Source organism: Polypterus senegalus, chromosome 6 (genome assembly GCF_016835505.1).
Source record: "Polypterus senegalus isolate Bchr_013 chromosome 6, ASM1683550v1, whole genome shotgun sequence".
Taxonomy (NCBI): domain Eukaryota; kingdom Metazoa; phylum Chordata; class Cladistia; order Polypteriformes; family Polypteridae; genus Polypterus; species Polypterus senegalus.
Window position 1 is genome coordinate 87,159,719 of NC_053159.1, and position 20,404 is coordinate 87,180,122.

At 38.5% G+C, this 20,404-nt stretch overlaps 1 protein-coding gene across 3 annotated transcripts in view; it reads left to right on the plus strand.

Moving 5' to 3' along the window:
• LOC120531251 (SH3 domain-binding protein 4-A-like) overlaps positions 1 to 20,404 on the plus strand; it is an 86,630-nt gene that overhangs the window by 46,768 nt on the left and 19,458 nt on the right. For 2 of the 3 annotated variants that reach the window (XM_039756500.1, XM_039756498.1), the window contains exons 2-3: positions 11,909 to 12,084; positions 17,453 to 19,797. In XM_039756500.1, coding sequence (XP_039612434.1) covers positions 11,967 to 12,084; positions 17,453 to 19,797 — 2,463 coding nt within the window. In that variant the 5' untranslated portion in view covers positions 11,909 to 11,966. Of the gene's footprint in view, positions 1 to 5,934; positions 5,970 to 11,908; positions 12,085 to 17,452; positions 19,798 to 20,404 lie in introns of all 3 variants that reach the window. The other variant, XM_039756499.1, reaches the window with a different exon arrangement.

The following is a 20,404-nucleotide window of genomic DNA, read 5'->3' on the forward strand; positions in this document are numbered from 1 at the left end:
CAGATCAGAATAGGTAAATTAGCCTAGTACAATAATGCAAACAGTTGATTGAAATTAAAAAAATAAAGTGAAACAGCCTTATTATTGTGATTGATTACATTAAAGACATTGTTTTCAGAAAGATCCCTATTATGCATTTATTTTAATGTTTTACCTATTCTTTTCCCAAAATGTTCTCTCGTTAGCTCACAGAAAACGTCTATCCATCCATGTTTACTGCTAAATCCAATTTAAATGTTAGGAGGTCAGAGCATATCTTAGCATCATTAGATCTGAAAGTGACCCCGGTACTTTGTAGCATACATTACAGCCCACACATATACATGCTCGGGCCAATTCAGAGTCACAGGATAACCAGACGTACACATGTTTGGAATGTGTTTAAATGCCTTCGTTTGGGTTGTTTGCTTTTTTTACTTACGGTTTTAAATCGATAGAATACATTGCAAAGTTTAAAAAGTTCTGGGACAGAGTGTATGCAACAACTCTTCAAATAATCATTTATTAACAAGTTACCTGGTAGAAATATGTTATGAATTTCTCTGGTATAGCAATTAATTACCATTGATATTTACTTTACTATGAAATACGCTTGGTTATCTGGGAAATGTAATAATCTAGCAGGATGACCAGCTCCTTCCATGCCAATATGACTTTGTCTGCACTTCAAAGGCTTCAACCACAGACTGTTGCAGGAATCACCATCACCTTCCCCCTCTGTCATAAACAAAAGTGCACTGCTACAATTTCTTTCAGAAAATGGACATGTTTTAGATATTTTGTCATATGATCCTTTCAATATCCTGCACACACAATTTAGACATAACTATCAGTGAGTATTTCTTTGGCTTTTTTTGAGTATTTTCAGTGTCAACAACTTACGCTGTGACTGGATAGTAATTAATAGTTCAAGCTTCCATTTCTACAATTACCTTCTTTGATATAACTCTATAAATTTGATTATTTCTGACCCTGTTGGGATTCATATTTTCCAGACAGATTTCTTGAATAACCAGCATTGTCCACTTTGTATACCTCTGTGTAATGGCTGAAGCTTTTCACTCAATCAGTACAAAGCTTTACAGCTTCAAGATGGAATTTTAAAAAGGCAGACTTGTCATCATACTTAATGACATGAGCAGAAAAGTATGTGCTATGCTATGACAATTAGCTTTGCAAAACTCTGAATAAAGCAGCTTGCATGTTTGTGCCAAAAGAGTTTTCGTGACTGCTTTCAATTGCAACGTCTTAAAACTGTTTAGGAGAATGCAAAATTTGAATCATTTTCAAATTCACTTTCTACAAGCAGGGCAGTACTGCTGACAGGGTGCCCCCTGCATGTTCTCTTCATGTTTGTGTGGGTTTCCTCTCACAGTCCAAAGACATGCAGGTTAAGTGAATTTGTGACTCTAAACTGGCCCTAGTGTGTGTGTTCACCTTGCGATGGACTGTAGCTTTGTGTAGGGAATTGTTTCAGCCTTGTGCTGGCTGGGGTGGGCTGTAGCCCCCACAATCCTGTTCACGAATAAGCAAGTTAGAAAATTACTGACTCACTTTCTACAAATGCTATTGTTAGATATCATTGAGAACAGCTAGTAATTTATCAAGGTGCATTCTAATAAATGTTATAGTTAGACACCAGTTACCTATCTTTAAAATATCCTTAAAGTTATGGTGGTCTTTTGATGAGCTGGGGGTGATGTGGAGGTAGGAATTAACCCATCCAGCAAATTGCTCATGAACATTACAAATATCAGAACTGTGGGCAGCCCTTGTGATGCCGAAGCCAACTCAATCTGGTGTACGCTGACATCATGTAAGGTGCCTGATGCTCCTGGCCTCAGATGACTGACATTGTTGCTGCTGTTCATTCAACGTTGATAAAAAAAAATTGTACACATCTGGAGCCAAATAATGGAAATAGGGCAAAACTCACATTTGGCTTGTAGCTATGGTCTTCTGTCTTTCTCTGGGCATCCAAATCCTGATGAAATCCTTACAAGTGTTCAGGTTTTCATGAGTTAGGGCCAGCAGTTAAATGAGCATGATAAGAGTCCTAAAACGTCAATAATCTCTTGCTTTCTTGCTTACTGTGAACCAAAGAAAACTGGTGCAACATTCTTGTATCTTATCTTCTCTTGTTTGTAATGCCTTGTAGCATGCAGCTCATAAAACTAAATTTGAAAATGTTCTATGATATTCAATAATATCAACATCTTTCCCAACTCTACTCCACATAATTATGCTTTTTATCCTGCCTGTGCAGCCTCCATGGTTGCCCCTGCTAAGCATCATTGATCCTCACAGTTTATGACAAGATGAAAAAAAAAAAAAAACAACCTAACAGATGAAACAAACCGCCTTTGTTCATCATCCAGGCAAAACTTCTGGTGTTGCTACCTAAATCTTTGATCTTTCAGGAGATGACTAACCTCAAGGTCACTTAGTTAGGCTTGCTTTTCTAAACCCAGTGTGACATTAAATGAGCTTTTGTGCTGTAAATAGTAGGAAACGGGACCACAGAAGCTATGTGGTTGTCTCTTCCCCAAATATGATATGCCAAGGAGTTAATGGCTCCATTGAAACAGAATCGCAAGTGATTCGGGACAACTACAGTTCAAGGTCAGAGCTTTATTTTCTCTGAGTAACTTGTACACAAGAATTCTATGTAATTTCTTTGAAGAAAACTTAAAACAAACATAAATAAAAGAAGTATACAACTAGTGCCGAAATGCAGTACCATTCAGTTCAACAAAATACTAAGTGAAGTACTGAAGAAGAAAAATATTACATTAAATTTTTGATTTTTAATTAATTTGCAAACCTTTCTGGAAACGTGCTTTGGCATTATGAGTTATTAAGTGTAACAAATAGCATGCTTATCTATTTCAAATTAAATCTAAAACACAAGGTGTGCAGAAAGCAAAGGGGTCTGAATACTTTTGGAATCAACTATATACTGTATCTACACCATACCAGCAGCACCGCCTTCATTTGCTGCAGTATAAAGAAGGACTACTGTGTTTGGAAAAAAATGATTAATTTCAACTTTGACTGGTATACTTTCTTTTGTTTTGGGGCAGCATGGTAGCACTGCTGCCTTGTAGTGAGGAGACCCGGGTTCACTTCCTGGGTCCTCCCTGCATAGAGTTTGCATGATCTCCCCGTGTCTGTGTGGGTTTCCTCTGGGTGCTTCAGTTTCCTCCTACAGTCCAAAGACATGCAGGTTAGATGCATTGGCGATTCTAAATTGTCCCTAGTGTGTGCCCTGCGGTGGGCTGGCGCCCTGCCCGGGGTATGTTTTTTGCCTTGTGTTGGCTGGGATTGGCTCCAGCAGACCCCCGTGACCCTGTGTTAGGATATAGCAGGTTGGAAGATGACTGACTTTCTTTTTTCCAAGCTGTTGTATTAACTATTCTTTAATTGCAATAAGTGCCAAAATAAATGTATGTTCATGTTCTGTAGTCTGCATATATTATTTTCTTTTTTTAAGCTTGTGTCTTCTGTGACCTTGTCACAGTTAAAGTTCTTGAAGCAAAAAAGTTGGATGGACATTAGAAGTTAAAATAGTTACAATCAAGGACACTTTCTTTTTGTAGTTTAGGGAGAGGGCAGGCAGGTATTCACATTTCATAGTGGAACTACTTTTTGTATGAGTGTTGGTTGTGTAAAGAAACTCCCCATTTTTTAATTAATTGGCACGGTGGCGCAGTGGTAGCACTGCTGCCTCGCAGTTAGGAGACCCGGGTTCGCTTCCTGGGTCCTCCCTGCGTGGAGTTTGCATGTTCTCCCCGTGTCTGCGTGGGTTTCCTCCCACAATCCAAAGACATGCAGGTTAGGTGGATTGGCGATTCTAAATTGGCCCTATTGTGTGTGGGTGTGTTTGTGTGTGTCCTGCGGTGGGTTGGCACCCTGCCCTGAATTGGTTCCTGCCTTGTGCCCTGTGTTGGCTGGGATTGGCTCCAGCAGACCCCCGTGACCCTGTATTCGGATTCAGCAGGTTAGAAAATGGATAGATGGGAGGATGTTTATTCAGTATTCTACATTTGGGACTCGTCTGCTTTGGTTAAGATTTGCTTAAGATTTCTTTTTCTTTTGCCCCAAATTAACAAAGTAAATGTGGAACAACATGACTGCCAAACCACAAGCTTGTTTAGGGTAGATTTAGCGTTTACACTACAATTCTCATTCAGTGACATTTGAGCCAATAAAGTGTAAAAAGAGCAGTGCATCTTAAGATTTCATTAAATTTAATACATTTTTCCACCTCAGGAATATCAAAATGATGAAAAGTGTTTTATTAATTTGAGAGAGAATTAGAAAATACGTCCTTCACATGTCCAGAGCAGTGACAAATTTTAAAGTTTCTTTTACTGGATTGCATGCAGCACACTCTTTTGGGATAATAATACTGCAGATATTTGTACTTCAATGTGATAAGTGTTGCATTAGGTTACTAGTTACTTTTAAAAGTAATCAGACGATGTAAGGCGTTTTAACTTTTTTTTAACGTGTTACCTGCAACACTGCTCCTGAGATTGTGCTCCTGAGCTTAGCGCTGTACATTCAGCTTATCAGCACAAGTTTAGCGATTTCAGAAATAACGAGACAGATTATTTCAAACAGGAGGTGATTGGTGTGTAGGGGTGTGTATGTGCGTGTGTCCTGCGGTGGGCTAGCGCCCTGCCCGGGATTTGTTCTTGCCTTGCACCCTGTGTTGGCTGTGATTAGTTCCAGCAGACCCCCGTGACCCTGTGTTAGGATATAGCGGGTTGGATAATGGATGGATAGATGAAAGAACAATATAATTGCCCCAATATTTCTCTTGTTCTATGTGCCTGTTGAAAGAGTGTGCGACACAAAAACATGTGCAGGAAACAAAGTACAATGGACATGCACAGACAACTGTAACCCGGTTAAGGGTTTACACAACCAAATAACTGAGTTACTGTCAGAGACATCTCTATGTGTTAACCCAGTTTCTCTAACCAGAATAAGAGTTTCCATGACATTTTAGAAACCTTTTTGCCAGGCTATTAAACTGCATGTAAATGCACTGACTGTATACGTTTTATTCCAGGTTTTCCACACATATCACTGAGATATGACCGGAAGAATATGTTATCAGTGATCATAAACTATCTAGGGCAGCACGGTGGTGCAGTGGGTAGCGCTGCTGCCTTGCGTTTAGGAGACCCAGGTTTGCTTCCTGGGTCCTCCCTGCATAGAGTTTGCATGTTCTCTTCTTGTCTGCGTGGGTTTCCTCCCACAGTCCAAAGACATTCAGGTTAGGTGCATTGGCGATTCTAAATTGTCCCTAGTGTGTGCTTGGTATATGTGTGTGTGTGTGTGTGTGTGTGTGTGCGTGCGTACATCCTGCCCGGGGTTTGTTTCCTGCCTTGCACCCTGTGTTGGCTGTGATTGGCTCCAGCAGACCCCCGTGATCCTGTAGTTAGGATATAGAAGGTTGAATAATGGATGGATGGATAAACTATCTATATAATTTGTAAACTCCTTTTATTTTGATTTGCTTTTGTTCTCCAAGTGTATATTGAACAGTTTCATTTACACAGATTTCACAAGATAAGCAAAATGGGGCTAATCACTGATGACCCTTGCTGAATCTGCAAGATGTGAGGCAGGTGATAGGTAGTGGAGGTTTGTGATGTCTTTTGCTAATCCTTTTAGGGAAGTGTAATATCTTCCCTTAACTTTTAAACTCTAATCACTGTGAAGCATGAAAAAATGCCCAAGTCTAGTCAGTCCATAGCCTTCCTAATCAGTTAGGCATTTCCTATTCATTAGATGCTTCCTCCCACCCTCCCTTAGGGCATTGCTTTCTGCTTTGCTAATTGTATGCTAAACGGATGAACAAAGTGTGGGGGCGATTCTCTGGGATTACGTGGAGTCCTGATGCTTTTCTCCTTGTTTCAGGAAGCTGCTGTCCTGCTGAAAAATGTTACAGTGAGGTATTTTATGTTTTCTTATATGTTTTTTTTTTTTTTTGTTTTGTTTAAACAGTAGAAACTAGAATCGCTTTATTGTAGGGCTTGTCTCCATAGCCTAGTATTATGCTTCACATTAATGGTTAGCAGCCCATGTGCATCTTGGAGAACTAGTCTCTGGCAGCCAATGGCTAGATTTGTTTCTCTGGCTGTAGCATATGTTTTCCTGTACAAGACAGATTTCCATTGTACAATGCTGCTTCATTGTAAGCTGGATCACTTCCAGTGTTAGTACGAATGAGATTACCTTAAACAGGGTGTCAGTTGGTGGCAGTGTAATTTTTCATTCAAGGATTGTGCTTCCGGCATGTGCAAGTTTGTTTAAACAGATTCCCTACACTGGTTCTGCCTTTTTATCTTTGAATGTCTGCACTCTCATAAGGCTTGGGGTTATGGAATAAAAACATACTAAACTGTTGGTTTTGCCTTCTCACTGATCCAAAACCTGTTTTCGGTCATTTCAGAAACGAGACATTTTGTGAGCCTTTGCAAAAGCTTTTCTGCCAGTGCTGGCTTGGGTGAAACCTGCAGCTGTTACCGTTGCTATTATTAGTACTATCAGAAATATGCAAAGCTGCCAGATTCCAGAGAGGGACTCGGCAGAGAGGAAAAAACATGAGCTTACTGCACAATCCCTGATGTAGCCATGCCTTCCCCCACCAACCCCCTGCTCCACTGGACATCATAGACAAATCACAGAGGAAAAACAAAGTCACCACTTTGACAAAGACATAACCCTGAAGTGGAGAAGATTTTAACTACAACAGCAGAAAAGACAATAAATAGAAAGCAAAGCGTACCCAGCAGGAGTCATAGTACTATGAGTGTACCAGTTACTGCTGCTTTTCAATGGGATTCTTTTTATATTGATTTAGATATGAAAAAAAAATTGTTTTTGATTTGGGGGGAAAAAAAAACTAAGCTTCTTCACATCTCTCGTCTTAAACAAATCCCTATCCAAAGATAAGCTTTCCAGTTCCGAGGCGAGAGAACTTTTCATTTGCATGAAGTCTTTCATCCTGGCTGCTTAATTATAATTTTAAATTTTTCTGCTGGGCAGAGGGTGGAAATTAAAGCAAAATAAATACTGTCTAACGATAACAAAGATTTAAATGAAAGAGTGGTGAACTTATTTGGAAGAAATAAATACATTAGACAAGAGGAGAGGAGTCGGGTGAATGAAGTGGGGGGTTTGGGCAGTGGGTTTGAAGAACAGCCGGTCCCAAGATGCTTTTCTGTTGCAAGGTCATAGCCATGGTAACAGACACAGTCCCACTTTAAGGGATGGAAGAAGGCAAGCATTAATGGCCATTAGATGAGGAGCGACATAAGTTGATTATTATGTAGCATAGCTGAGAACAGATTTACACTGCATCTAAACAGGATCAGCGTGAAGGTCAGTGTTATTGCAAATGTTTGTGTTCTTCTCCTAGAGTTTTTACATGGGCTCATAGGCTGCATTCTGTCAATGGTTTACCTTTAAATCGCCTAAGAGCTTAAGGTTGTACAGCCATTACAGCAGAAATTCTGCTTTAAGCCATCACTGCCCTTTACCTTATTTTTTTTTCCCCCACTTTTAATTAGCTTCTCAATTCATTCATTTTCTTGGCTGCTTCATCCTGAGGACATGCAGTGAGCAGGACTGTGCATAACATGACTTATTATCATGTACTCTCTTTATCTTGTTACACGCCGCTTTGTAGTTTCCCTGTTGCTCTTCAGTCTTTGAAAATTTCCTGACTTTGTTTCCTTTGGCCTTCAAGTGCTGCCATTCTGTACTCCACCCACTGTTGAAATCTACTGGGGATCAACAACTGAAGTGTTCTAAACAGTAGAGGCTAATTTTTTTTTATCTAGTTTGTGGTACTAAAGAAGGGGAATATGTGCTAAAATGTCGATCATTTCCTCAAAGGCTTTTTGTCAGAGAGAGTTGATGGGTTCAGTTTATAGCTGTTGAGATAAATGTAGAGTGTTTTTCTAAAAACTGCTTTATGCCTTAGAAAAAGAGAGACTGACACAATTCCAGAGCAGATCCAATGCTTGGGACTTGTTTGCTAAAAATGAAAATGTAAAGGGTGTTGTCTTTAAAAACCTTTTTTAATGGTTTATATTTTACTGTCACCGTGGCCGTCATCTAGATAAATTTGTTGGACAAATAAAAATGGACGAACTGTTGGATAAGTATTCTGAAGTACCATTTTTAAATTCTTAGTATATAGCGGGGTCCAAGTATCATCCCACAAAATATCATTATGCATAGATCTCTAAATCAGAAAGTGTATTGAGGGAAGCCTTTGTATAATGAATGAAAATGAAAGAAAGGGTTCACACAATTTAACCAAAACTACCTTAGGATAGGAGGAGGAGGTTGGGAGCATGCGCTGATTACAGCACGTAGCCGCACCCAATATATGACGAACCACCTTAGGATAGATAAGGTGAAAATGCTAATCCCGCTTTCCAGTACAACCCACAATCAAGTGGAACTATCCTGTACCTGGAACACCTGATATCCTGCATTAAGTCCATGGCAACATTATAGTCGTGGACTGGCTTTAGCCAGAGTTTGTTCTGCTCAACTCCATATTCACTACCACCAGCAATTCTGGGGTATATTTTTTTATGTCCATCCATTTCTCTAAGCAATACAGGTTTATGGTGGGACAGCGGATTTACTGGCTACTATACGGCCTAAAGGAGAAGCCAACCCTATTCTGATATTCACTATGGTAAATCTAATTCAAATCAACAAATCTTTGTTTAGAATACTTCTTAGTTTTTGGCTGTGTGGTGGTGTAGTGAACAGCTTGTTGTCCCATTTCCAGAAAACTAGGTCCAGATCCTGGCCTGGGAATGGTTTATGTTAAGCCTGCATGTTTGCGTTAATATTCTGTGGATACTCTGGTGCCTGGGTGCATTCATGATGCAGATTAGGCCTGGTGTGTGACCCTGAGCTTTAAAATGCAGTATGCTATTGGCATAGTCCATGGCCTTCTGTGAGCCTGTATTAAAGTAAGCATGTTTGAAAAGTAACTAACACACTGTGTGTGTTTTTTTTAACCATTAATTCATCTATCTATCTATCAAAGACTTTCCTGTTACTTTAGCCTTCTGTTTCTATGCCTGCCTAACATAGAACGTCTCCTGAAGCTGACATTGTTTGAACTGGTTAGGCTACAAAATAAAGCACTCAAGCTGCCACTTGTCCACTTCTTTTGTCTGCTGAGATAGACAGGGCACTGTGGGCTTTTCTGATGTCTTAGAGCTACCTTATTTAAAATTTATCGTGCCACTCAACTAAAGTGATTCTGATTGTTCATCTGCTTACTAAAGTTTTTCATCATGAATGTTCAGGTATCTCTTCCTTTGCCCTGAAACTTGTCTATAGATGTTAGAGAAAACTTGGGTAGTAAAACCGTTACTTATTTTTTTCATTTATTGGATATTGTCTTCATCTGGTTGTAGCTTCAATTTACAGTTGTTCTTCATCACGTAGTCTTCTTTTTGGGCAGCACATCTACATATTAAAATAAAACAAGGAATTATATGTAGTCTTTTTAAAAGTGTGCTTCTTTTGTGTAAGGCTTGTTTGTACAGTACGGTCACCATCTGTGTGGAGTTTGCACTTTCTGTATTGTTTATGTTAATTTTTCATGAATAATCATAAGAACCTTCAAATGGTATAGACTGTGATGTATGTGTCTTGTGATATAATGATATCCTGTTTAGGGCTGTTATCTGCCTTTGTGCTTGATGCTGATGGAGTAGGTTTTGACAAATGAATGGCTTATTTTATTGTGAGCTTTACATGTATTCCTCCATTGCCACTTTCCAATGTGCAGGCAGTGTTAAGAATATTCGATTTTAAGTAACAAATATGCACTGTTGTCTATGCCTCCTGAACAAGAAAAAGTTAAGTCAAATGGCTGATTTCCAGTTTCAAAGTGGTGATGCAGAACAGGCCTGGCATTACCTATATTCATATCTTATCTATATTTATTATGTTTTAATGAAGGCCAAAATATAGACAAAGTCAAAGCAACAGAAGAGTATACCCTCTACCTGTTTGATTTTTATGGACGGACGTTCTTGAGAACTTCTCTAAAGTCGAGTGTGGCAAGAAGTGCACACTGAGGTTAAAAACTGCCAACATTTTTGCTCCCATGACATATTTCAGCAGTGAGTTACATAAAGTATATTAAGTGTAAGGAGGTACCAGCAGCACACTGTCAAGCTGTGACCCCTAACTCATCTTAAGCTAATTGAAAGTGCTCTGGCTGCTAAGTTGCTGAAAGAGAATCTTGAGGCAATTCATCTTGTTTTTGTAATTTGAAACCATACATTAGATCTTGCATTTTCAGCATGGATTTTGCAGGAAAGACCACAAAGATGTCTGCAATAAAACAAAATATTAGCTGTATATAAGAATGTATATTTTAAAGGTGTAACATCAGCAATGCAACTCCTGGAACATTTGGTAGTACTTTTTATATTTCATTTCGTTTCCTTTACGTTAATCAGTATATCCTCTGACAACTTAACCTTATTGAAACACTGCAAAATGTTGGTTCAAGCACTTCCCCAAGAGGTTTGGTACCCAAATACCAATCTTCTGTATATATCAATTGCTAAAGACTGCCCTCCGTCACCTGATCACTCATGTACTAATGGGGCTAGCAAGTTGATCTTGGTCCTAATCAAAGGCTAATACCTGACACGTTCTGGAAATTCCAAAGAAATTGGTAGCTTCAACCTGGTGGGTGTTTTACTGGTAGACAGAAAAGTTTATTGTATTTAAAGCATGGTCCCTGCAAGCCCATCTATTAATAATCCAGCAGGTTCTGGTTGGTCTGCTGATGAAAAAGAGGGAGGATTACTGCACCCTGAGGGGTCAGGCGTGGAATTATCCCTTTGTGAGCTCTTCAGCTGACTTCAATGTGCATTCGTAGTCTGAGTCCCGACCTGATTGTATGGGTAGTTACCTACCAGGTAACGCATGTGGTTGGTCTGCCATTTAGCAAACATCCGCCACGGGGCCCTCTTTCAGTTACAAGAAGCAGATCATGGAATGTTGCATAGTTTACTGTCAATTAATGCAAATAACACATGTTTGGCCCTTATTTGAGCTCAATCAGGCGTACACGCTCCACTGCTCCCCTTGCGGGGATCGAAACTCGGATATCAGCGTCAGAGACGAAGTTCCTTTATGCTGCGCCACGGCGTGTGGTTTGTTTATTTGACAGCCTGTAGATCGGAGTAATTATATTCATTGCATTCGTAGTCTGAGTCCCGACCTGATTGTATGGGTGGTTACCGACCAGGTAACGCATGTGGTTGGCCCAAATAAGGGCGAAACACGTGTCGCATACTCTTTGCATTATTTGTCAGTAAACTATGCAACATATATATAATCTTTTTTTTTTTTTTGCCATGTATACAACTCCACACAGATTACTTTGTAACCCAAAATTTTGACACAGGAGTACCTCGGGTTGTGAAGTTGTTCCCTTTTTACTATAGTGAGATTTAAGGACAGTGTTTTTTCCCAGATTTATTTTAGGGCATAAGAAAAGGACTGCATTTGGCGAAGTGTCGTCTTCTACCGGGTCCTGCTGCTACTATAGATATATTATACACATACATAAACATACACACGTGGACAAAATTGTTGGTACCCTTCAGTCAATGAAAGAAAAACTCACAATGGTCACAGAAATAACTTTAATCTGACAAAAGTAATAATAAATAAAAATTCTATGAAATTTAACTAATAAAAGTCAGACATTGATTTTCAACCATGCTTCATCTTTGCTTAGTACAATAAAATATAATTTGAAGATGGAAGATGTTTTCATTGTTGAAGATAATGATCAGTAACATTCCTTGTTTTTAATTTCTTTTAGATGTATAGACTTACATATTCAGTATGGATGACTGATAGGGGATAAAAATACGACAGAAATGGCTGCCCACAGAATACGAGCCACAAATCATAATGGGCTCCCACGCTGTAAATCGGAAGGAACTCTCATTGACCTGACCAGTGAACTACCAGAGCCAAGCTTCAGTGATGTAAAAGGTGAACACATTTGTATCTGTCTGTGTATGGTGGAATTTTTATGAACTTTTTTTGATTATTTTGGAGGAGACATGTTGAAGAAGCTGCACACAAAGATACTATTATTGTGCAGTTTTATTATTTACCATGTCCACTTTTCTTCATTTTCTTCTGGGTTCCGTGTTTCCATGCACATTCCCAGACTTGGTCATATGATGACTCTGGACTTCATTACTCTGTGTGTACATTGTACTGGTATTGGATGTGTAATAAGATCTGTCTTGTGACTAATATTTCTCAGAATAGTTATAAAATTAGTCTGACCATACTTCAGATGCAGTGTTTATGATTGTTTCTTGTTTTGGTTCTTTCAAAGTAAGATCTACTTGTAACTGTAAGTGTAAATCCAGTTTTAGCTTATTTTTTTACTTTTACAACAGAAGCATGCAGGCATTCCTGGATTATTAACCAGTGAAAAAAGCCAGAAGCTTCCGAGTTATGGAGGAAAAAGAGAAAAGCACCATTGTTTAGAATTATTAATAATTATTAGGTAATTGTTTATTCTTCTTGGATTATGACATCATTTTAGCATAGTATTATTCTTTTTTATATTAGTGGACTTCCACAAAGATTACATCAGTCGTTCTATTTTATGTGCTACCTTTTAAATGATTTTCCGCATTAAGAGGTGACCATGGGCTGTTCTTTAGAAACTAAGACATTAAATACATATTCAGAATAGATCTCAAAAGAGGTATTCTGCTGTAAATGTTTACAGTAATCCCTCCTCGATCGCGGGGGTTGTGTTCCAGACCCCCCAGTGATAGGTGAAAATCCGCGAAGTAGAAACCATATGTTTGTATGGTTATTTTTATATATTTTAAGCCCTTATAAACTCTCCCACACTGTTTATAAATATTCCCCACAGAGTTATACAGCATAATCCCTTTGTATTCTCTTAGATATTAGGTAAGATTCATTGAAATTATGTATATAAACACACTGTTTATATACAGTAAAACCTAAATATTATTTTAAAGATATTGAGTGTCTCCGATATCACATATGTTACAGCCATTACGATAGACATGCCACCAGCAATAAATACGTACAATGCAACAAAAATAGTATACAGTAAATGTGTGTACAGTGATACTAAATGTACGTACATGTACTAAGTACTGTAAGTAGAAAATTAATTATGGTTACTCACCAACAATGACACGATGACTTGTCCGATAACGATGAGTTTAATTTTACTGCACAACAAAGGAGAGCGTTACAGCCCTTAAAGGAGCCACTTCAGGCGATTGTGTAGCACTGCCGTTGTTCTTCTTCTGGCAGTCTTCAATCCAAATCCCTAAAGCAGATTCCATCCAGACTACTGCCTTATTACATCCACTTACAACTCGTTTTGTACCCTGGCTAAAAGGACACTGCGGCCGTAGATCTTATATTCCTTTCCTCCTTTTTAAATAAAAAGAATCGTAGCCTTCAACAAATCCAAACGCTTACCTTTTCGCAATCGTTAACATCTTCCGCTTGCGCTTGGGCACGGCCCTGAAGCAGTAGCAGATCGTTTTGGGAGCCATAATGAAGGGCTTGACTATGCACAAAGATAAACACAAAAGAGCACAACTCTTTACACAGCGAAACACGTTGATGCTGAATGAGCGAGACAAGACTTCATGGTTAACACTGCATTCAGCAAGCAGGAACTTAACTGCGTGCTCTGATTGGTTAGCTTCTCAGTCATCCGCCAATAGCGTCCCTTGTATGAAATCAACGGGGCAAACCAACTGAGGAAGCATGTACAGGAAGTAAAAAGAAACATTGTCTGCAGAACCCGCGAAGCAGCGTTATATATTTAGTTATGCTTTCATATAAAATCCGCGATAGAGCGAAACCGCGAAAGTCAAAGCGCGATATAGCGAGGGATTACTGTATTGTAAATGTAAATTTCTAATGGATATTAATGCATTTTTGTGTTTGAGAGGTTCCAGTATATGTAAGTATCTTAAATGTATGCGAGTATTCAGTAATTTTTGAATGTATGAAAACGCCTTGAAATGTGTATACAGAGAGTAATGATGAGTAGAGGCACATATTAACAGAATTGTATCTGAAACATAATTGTCTCATTCTAACTTGTTTCACAATTGCACAGATCATACAGAAGAGTTGTCATTCTTTGTGTCCATCTTCCTAATAACTAAATTAATCCAGCAGTCACCCAAGTGTTTAAAATACCTAGTCAGGGGCTAACTGTATACAATGTCTCATCGCAGCACAAACTTCACAGCAGAGCATAGGGTCTATATGATACATATTATTAGAGATCTTAGATCTGGGGGACGCCAGCAAAGATACCTCCATGACACTCTGAAGAAACATGGCCAAAGAGACCAAACAGTGTACATGTTTTGAAACAGCTAAGCAATTTTTTAAAATAGGAACACCAACTCTGTGTCATTTTACTGAAGATCATGGCTAGAAGAGGATAGGCAGGCACTTACAGCAATAAATTGCTTTATTAAATTTTTTGCCACAGAGTCCTGGCATTAAATCACTGCATATTGGTATCCCCCACTCTGACCTTGTAGTGATTGAAACTCTAAGGGGGATCCAAATGCTCAATTAAAAAATCATGGAACATTTGCAGTGCTTAGGGAGGAGGAGCAAAAACTCAAGAAAAAGAGAGTACAGTGCGTGTTTCTACTTTATGCACTGCTGAAGATTAATGGTTAAATGTATGTTGTTCCATTTTTTTTTTGTCTATTTCTTATATAAAGTGGAGTGTTTTCATGCATCGCTTGTCTTTGTCTGTGGTATTGAGTTAAATATATTCAATCCAGTATCACGCTATACTTCAGTCCAAACATGAATTTAAAATATGGTTTCCATATTTTTTTCATGGCAGGTCAGTGCTTTTTCATGTTCATAACAGTCTGTCAGATGCATGTGGAATTCATTTTTGTAACTTTCTGTTAAACCTGCTCATGAGGTGGTCTATGTTAGTACGCAACTTTGTTCTCCTTCTCTGACCCCAAGAAGCACTGAATTTGGTACATATAGAAATCTCTCTATGGCATGTTGCACAACAACAACATCAACATTTATTTATATAGCACATTTTCATACAAAAAAGTATACACAACAAAGGTGCAATCCCGCAGCAGAGTACCTGAGTTTATTTGACCTCAAACTTCAACTAGAGTAATAGCAGAGTGCTGCGCCATGCATGTTCAGACTACCCATAAACAATCACGAATGTGTTGTATTGTGCCAGCTGCTATCCAGCATTTGGTTACAGCATAATATTCAAACTGCCTTTACTGTTTTGATTTACTGCCATACAGTATTAAAGCCCATCATGTGCAGGCATTGTTTTGTAATGTTACTTTTAAAAGTAACATGGTTACATTACTCTTTACCTACACAAAAAGGTAACTAAATATCTTACTGTATATACTTACTTATTATAAAATGTAAAGCATTACAAGGTATGCATTACTTTTGCTTCTTTTCTATGAAAAACTGCACATTTCCCCGACCTACGTTTGTTATTGAACCTTAAGCCCTTATAGGAACCTTCATGAAACTTACCAGAAACCCAGCCAAGCTGAATCATTTTCATTGGTTTTACAAGCACTCTTAACCTTCAAGTGCGGGGAAGTAAATAACATCCATCCTGGTTGGATTAAATTTACCCTTTAGCACATGCAGAATTAAATGTGTACCTATAACTTTTGTTCAGTTCTTTTTAATTTGATTTCACGCTATGCAAGTACTTAGCTTCTTCCTTAGTAACTGTGTCAAGATGGCTGGAGCACATCCGTGTACACCATGTTTTGTAACCCAGCTTTTTTTATTTTAATAAAATAAGTACTGCATTAGGTTACTTGTTATTTTAAAAAGCAATTTTGTTTTCAAGAACTGATTTTGTTTTAAATATTCACATTCAGCTTATCTAGAGGTGGCACATTTTTCATGGTAGTTTGGTTAGACATTCGAGAGCTGGCTTATCCCGCTTATCCGCAGATGGGTTTATCCATGAGTATCTATGGTAAACAAAAAAGACGCAAAAAATTGTACATTGGCTCCTTGAACATATCGATCTCACATTTACTTATTTTTTCATTTGTTAAGGCTGCTTCTATTCTCCTGTCAAATTTTACACCTTCTGTGTATTTTTCACACTTATTTGAATTCTATCATTTTTTTTCTGTTTTCTAAGTAGATTTGATTTTTTTTTTTTAATGCAAGCAGGCTATTAAATTAAAGTGAATCTTCTGCCTAAGTGATACTGTATAAAATGGACTTGATGCTTGCATATCTACAGAAGATTAAATACTGTACTGTATATAAAAATAAAATGTCCGTATTGTGCAAGTGTGCTTGTGGGTGTGTGTGCAGAAGGCTCTGCTGTACTAACATTTGAAAATAAAAACGCACAGTTTTATAATTTCTTACCATCGCCCTATCAGCACTTATTAGACTGTATGTGAATGTTGTACAATACAAAAGTAATGAAAACAGTTAATTGAGATATTAGTTTGTAAGTGTCCGACTTTGAATTAAAGGGGTTTAGATAATTGGCGGATGGTGCAATGGACTTTTCAATTAAGCGACAGCTTTATAATTTCATATTTCGTTAACACAAAGATTTAATAACTGCTTTTGTCTTTTTACACTACTGTGCTTGTAACTTCACAGTTTTCATTTTATGCATAACATGACCAACTAGTTGTAAAGTAAATATGTTACTTAAACATTAGTGTATCCACTTATAATGAACTTTGTAGCAGTTGCACTACTTGGCTGTTGAAGTTATCTTGAACATTTCCTTAAAATGTTGCCTTTGTTCATGCAGTTATACTTTCAACTACAGACTACACCTTACATTAAAAACATGTTTTCAGAGAATTTCTAAAGGCTGAGTACAGCATTTGTTTTTAGGACTTTTCTCTTGGCTTTTGTTAAAAAACTTTTAATCCTTGGTCCCTTTTTGATATTATACTTTGGCTTAAACTGAGCAGCTTTGCCTCCACCATCCCGTTGCCAGAAATATACATACATATTTTGCTTTTCATAAACATGTGGCGGATACTGACTGGCTTATTTATGAGGAAATTGCAGATCTTAAGAAACAAAGATTTCTATTCAGTCTTTATAGATGCCTAGTTTGCAGAGTTACCTTTATAGAAATAATGCTGGAAAATGCCTTGTCCACATGTAACATATAGCTTCAACATTTGTGTTGAGGGCAGGGTATGTTTGGATGGGGATACAGCTATATGACTAAATTGTATGGCTGAATTGAATTTATAATACAGTTCATTGTATATCCAAATGATTAAATGAATGCATTTTCTTTTCTCTTTTTCAGTGCCTTCCCCAAGTGCCTTAAGATTGGACAACTCCTCTTCCTTTGGAAATGCAAGAGAGGTCATTGCCATAAAGGATTATTGCCCCACTAGCTTCACCACTTTGAAGTTTTGCAAGGGAGACCATCTGTATGTTTTGGACACATCAGGAGGAGAATGGTGGTATGCCCACAATAACACTGAAATGGGCTATATCCCATCAGCATATGTGCAGCCAGTAGGACATAGAAATTCTTTTCTCAGTGACAGTGGAATGTTTGACAATCTTACAGACAGTGCAGATGAAGGTGCCAAGGAAATGGACCACCTTGGAGAGTGGACAGATGTTCTTGGAAAGCACACTAAGCAGACAAATCAAAATAATCCTTTTTTGAGCCAATCTTCTACAAATCCCTTTCTTAGCAGCACAGTTCAGAATCCACTCAGTCAAAACAACATTGATAAACCCATGAGGAATACAGTGGATCTGCTTCTTTTTGACACACCATGCCATACAACCACTAGCTTCTCAACAATTGACAGTAATGACACCTTTGGTAACATTACTTCTAGTCCCAAACTAGATATGAACCAGAGGTGGGACAATCCTTTCTTCAGGAGTAAACGTTCATACAGCCTATCTGAGCTTTCTGTTCTGCAGGCTCAGTCTAATGCTCCAATGGGTGGGTTCTTCTCTGGATTAAAGTCCCCATCACCTGAGCAGTTTCAAAGTAGGGAAGACTTCCGGACAGCATGGCTAAATCATAGAAAATTAGCCAGATCATGCCATGACTTAGATTCTCTTGGACAAAACCCTGGGTGGGGACAGACACAACCAGTGGAAACAAACATAGTGTGCAAGTTGGATAGCACCGGTGGGGCAGTCCAGCTTCCTGACACGAACATTAGCATTCATGTCCCAGAGGGCCATGTTGCTCCTGGAGACTGTCAACAGATTTCCATGAAAGCTCTTTTAGACCCACCCTTGGAACTTAGTGGTGATAAGTGTTCCACAGTAAGCCCAGTCGTGGAGATTAAACTGAGTAACATGGAAGTGAAGACATTCATAACTCTTGAAATGAAAGTGTCTGTAGAAGTGAAAAAGGACAGTAGAAATGTAGCTGAGGTTGTTTGTGTTAAGAGTGATTGTAAAGAAGGCCCTTATTCTCCAGTACCTCAAGTCTACATGTACGGTGATACAGTGCAAGTTCAGCTTGACAATCTTGAACCGTGTATGTACATTGCAGTTGTAGTCCAGGCACAGAATGTAACCTATCCTTTCACAGTTTGGGATCATGTTGTGAAGAAAATGACTCTAGGTGTTTATGGTCCTAAACATATTCATCCATCCTTTAAAACGGTAGTCGCCATTTTTGGTCATGACTGTGCACCCAAAACTTTGTTGGTTACTGAAGCTGGTAAACAGGCACACAATGCTCCACCAGTTGCCTTGCAGCTTTGGGGTAAGCACCAATTTGTACTTGGAAAGCCACAAGATTTGAGAATTGGGATGTACTCCAACATGTCTAACTTTGAGGTAAAGGTGAGTGAACAGGCCAAAGTTGTACGAGGATTTCAGGTGAAGCTTGGGAAAGTGAGTCGGCTCATTTATAGCATTACCTCCCGCAATGCAGAGGATATCTCTGATTTTACTCTTCGGGTTCAGGTAAAGGATGACCAAGATGGGATTCTTGCTCAGTTCTGTGTGCAGACACCACAGCCACCTCCTAAAACGGGAATGAAGATAGCAGGGCAAAGGCGATTTCTGAAAAGAAAGGAAGTAGGGAAGATTATATTGTCTCCTTTGGCAGTAACCACAAAATATCCCATATTTCAAGATCGGTGCATTGGCAGCTTGAAATATGGCAAGCTCCTCAAAACAGTTGTAAGGCAAAATAAGAATCAATATCTCTTGGAATACAAGAAAGGAGATGTTGTTGCTCTGTTGAGTGAGGAAAAAATTAAATTAAAAGGACAGCTGTGGACCAAAGAATGGTACATTGGGTATTATCAAGGTAAAATTGGGCTTGTGCACGTGAAAAATGTGCTGGTGGTTGGCAAAATTAAGCCTAGTTTTTTCAGCGGACCTGACCTTACTACACTTTTGCTGTTGGAACAGATTCTGAAGCCTTGCAAGTTTTTGACATATATTTATGCCTCTGTACGAACGCTGCTAATGGAGAACATTGGAAGTTGGAGGTGTTTTGCTGATGCTCTGGACTACACAAATTTACCACTGTCATATTTTTGCCGGACAGATTTGGACAGTGAACCGGAAAGAGTAGCTTCTGTTCTGGAGAAGCTGAAAGAGGACTGTAATAACGTTGACAACAAAGTGAAGAAATCCTTTCAGAAGGAACTAATGACAGTAGGTCTTATTTATCTGTTTTATTACAGTATATATTTTGCTATTAAGGTGGAATTTTCAGAGCTGCTCTTGAGTGATCTTTGAATGCTCCCAACATGTTTCTATTTTTTTTCTCCACAATGAAATTAATTTTTTTTTTCTTCTATGGGAAAATTAAAAGTTCTTCATACTTGTGATTACAATGTAGTCCTGCCTTTATGTATAATTATTTTCTAATTTATAGTTGGTCTCAGTTTTAGTTCTTGCTAACGTAACAAATATCTTCTTGGGCCAGACAAATGTAGGAATCATACTGTGTGCTTCTTAACTTCTCAGTAATACTGTGATAATTGCTTCATGGTTGAGTATGATGTAGGTTGGATGGTAATTGGAACCTTAGAATTTGAGGTCCTGGTCCTCTCTCAGATTCTTCTGTGAAGATAAGGCGTGAGCAGCTGCCAAAGTGGAAACGTTAAAGTCGCTAGTAGTGTTGTCTATGAGTGATGGTATATTAGATTGTAAGATTTACAAAGCTTCAACTGGATTGTAGTGGTGAAGCGACAGCTAAGCCTATGGATGGCAATGTCAAATCACTGGTCAGTCTATATTCCCATCCTAAACCAGCTCT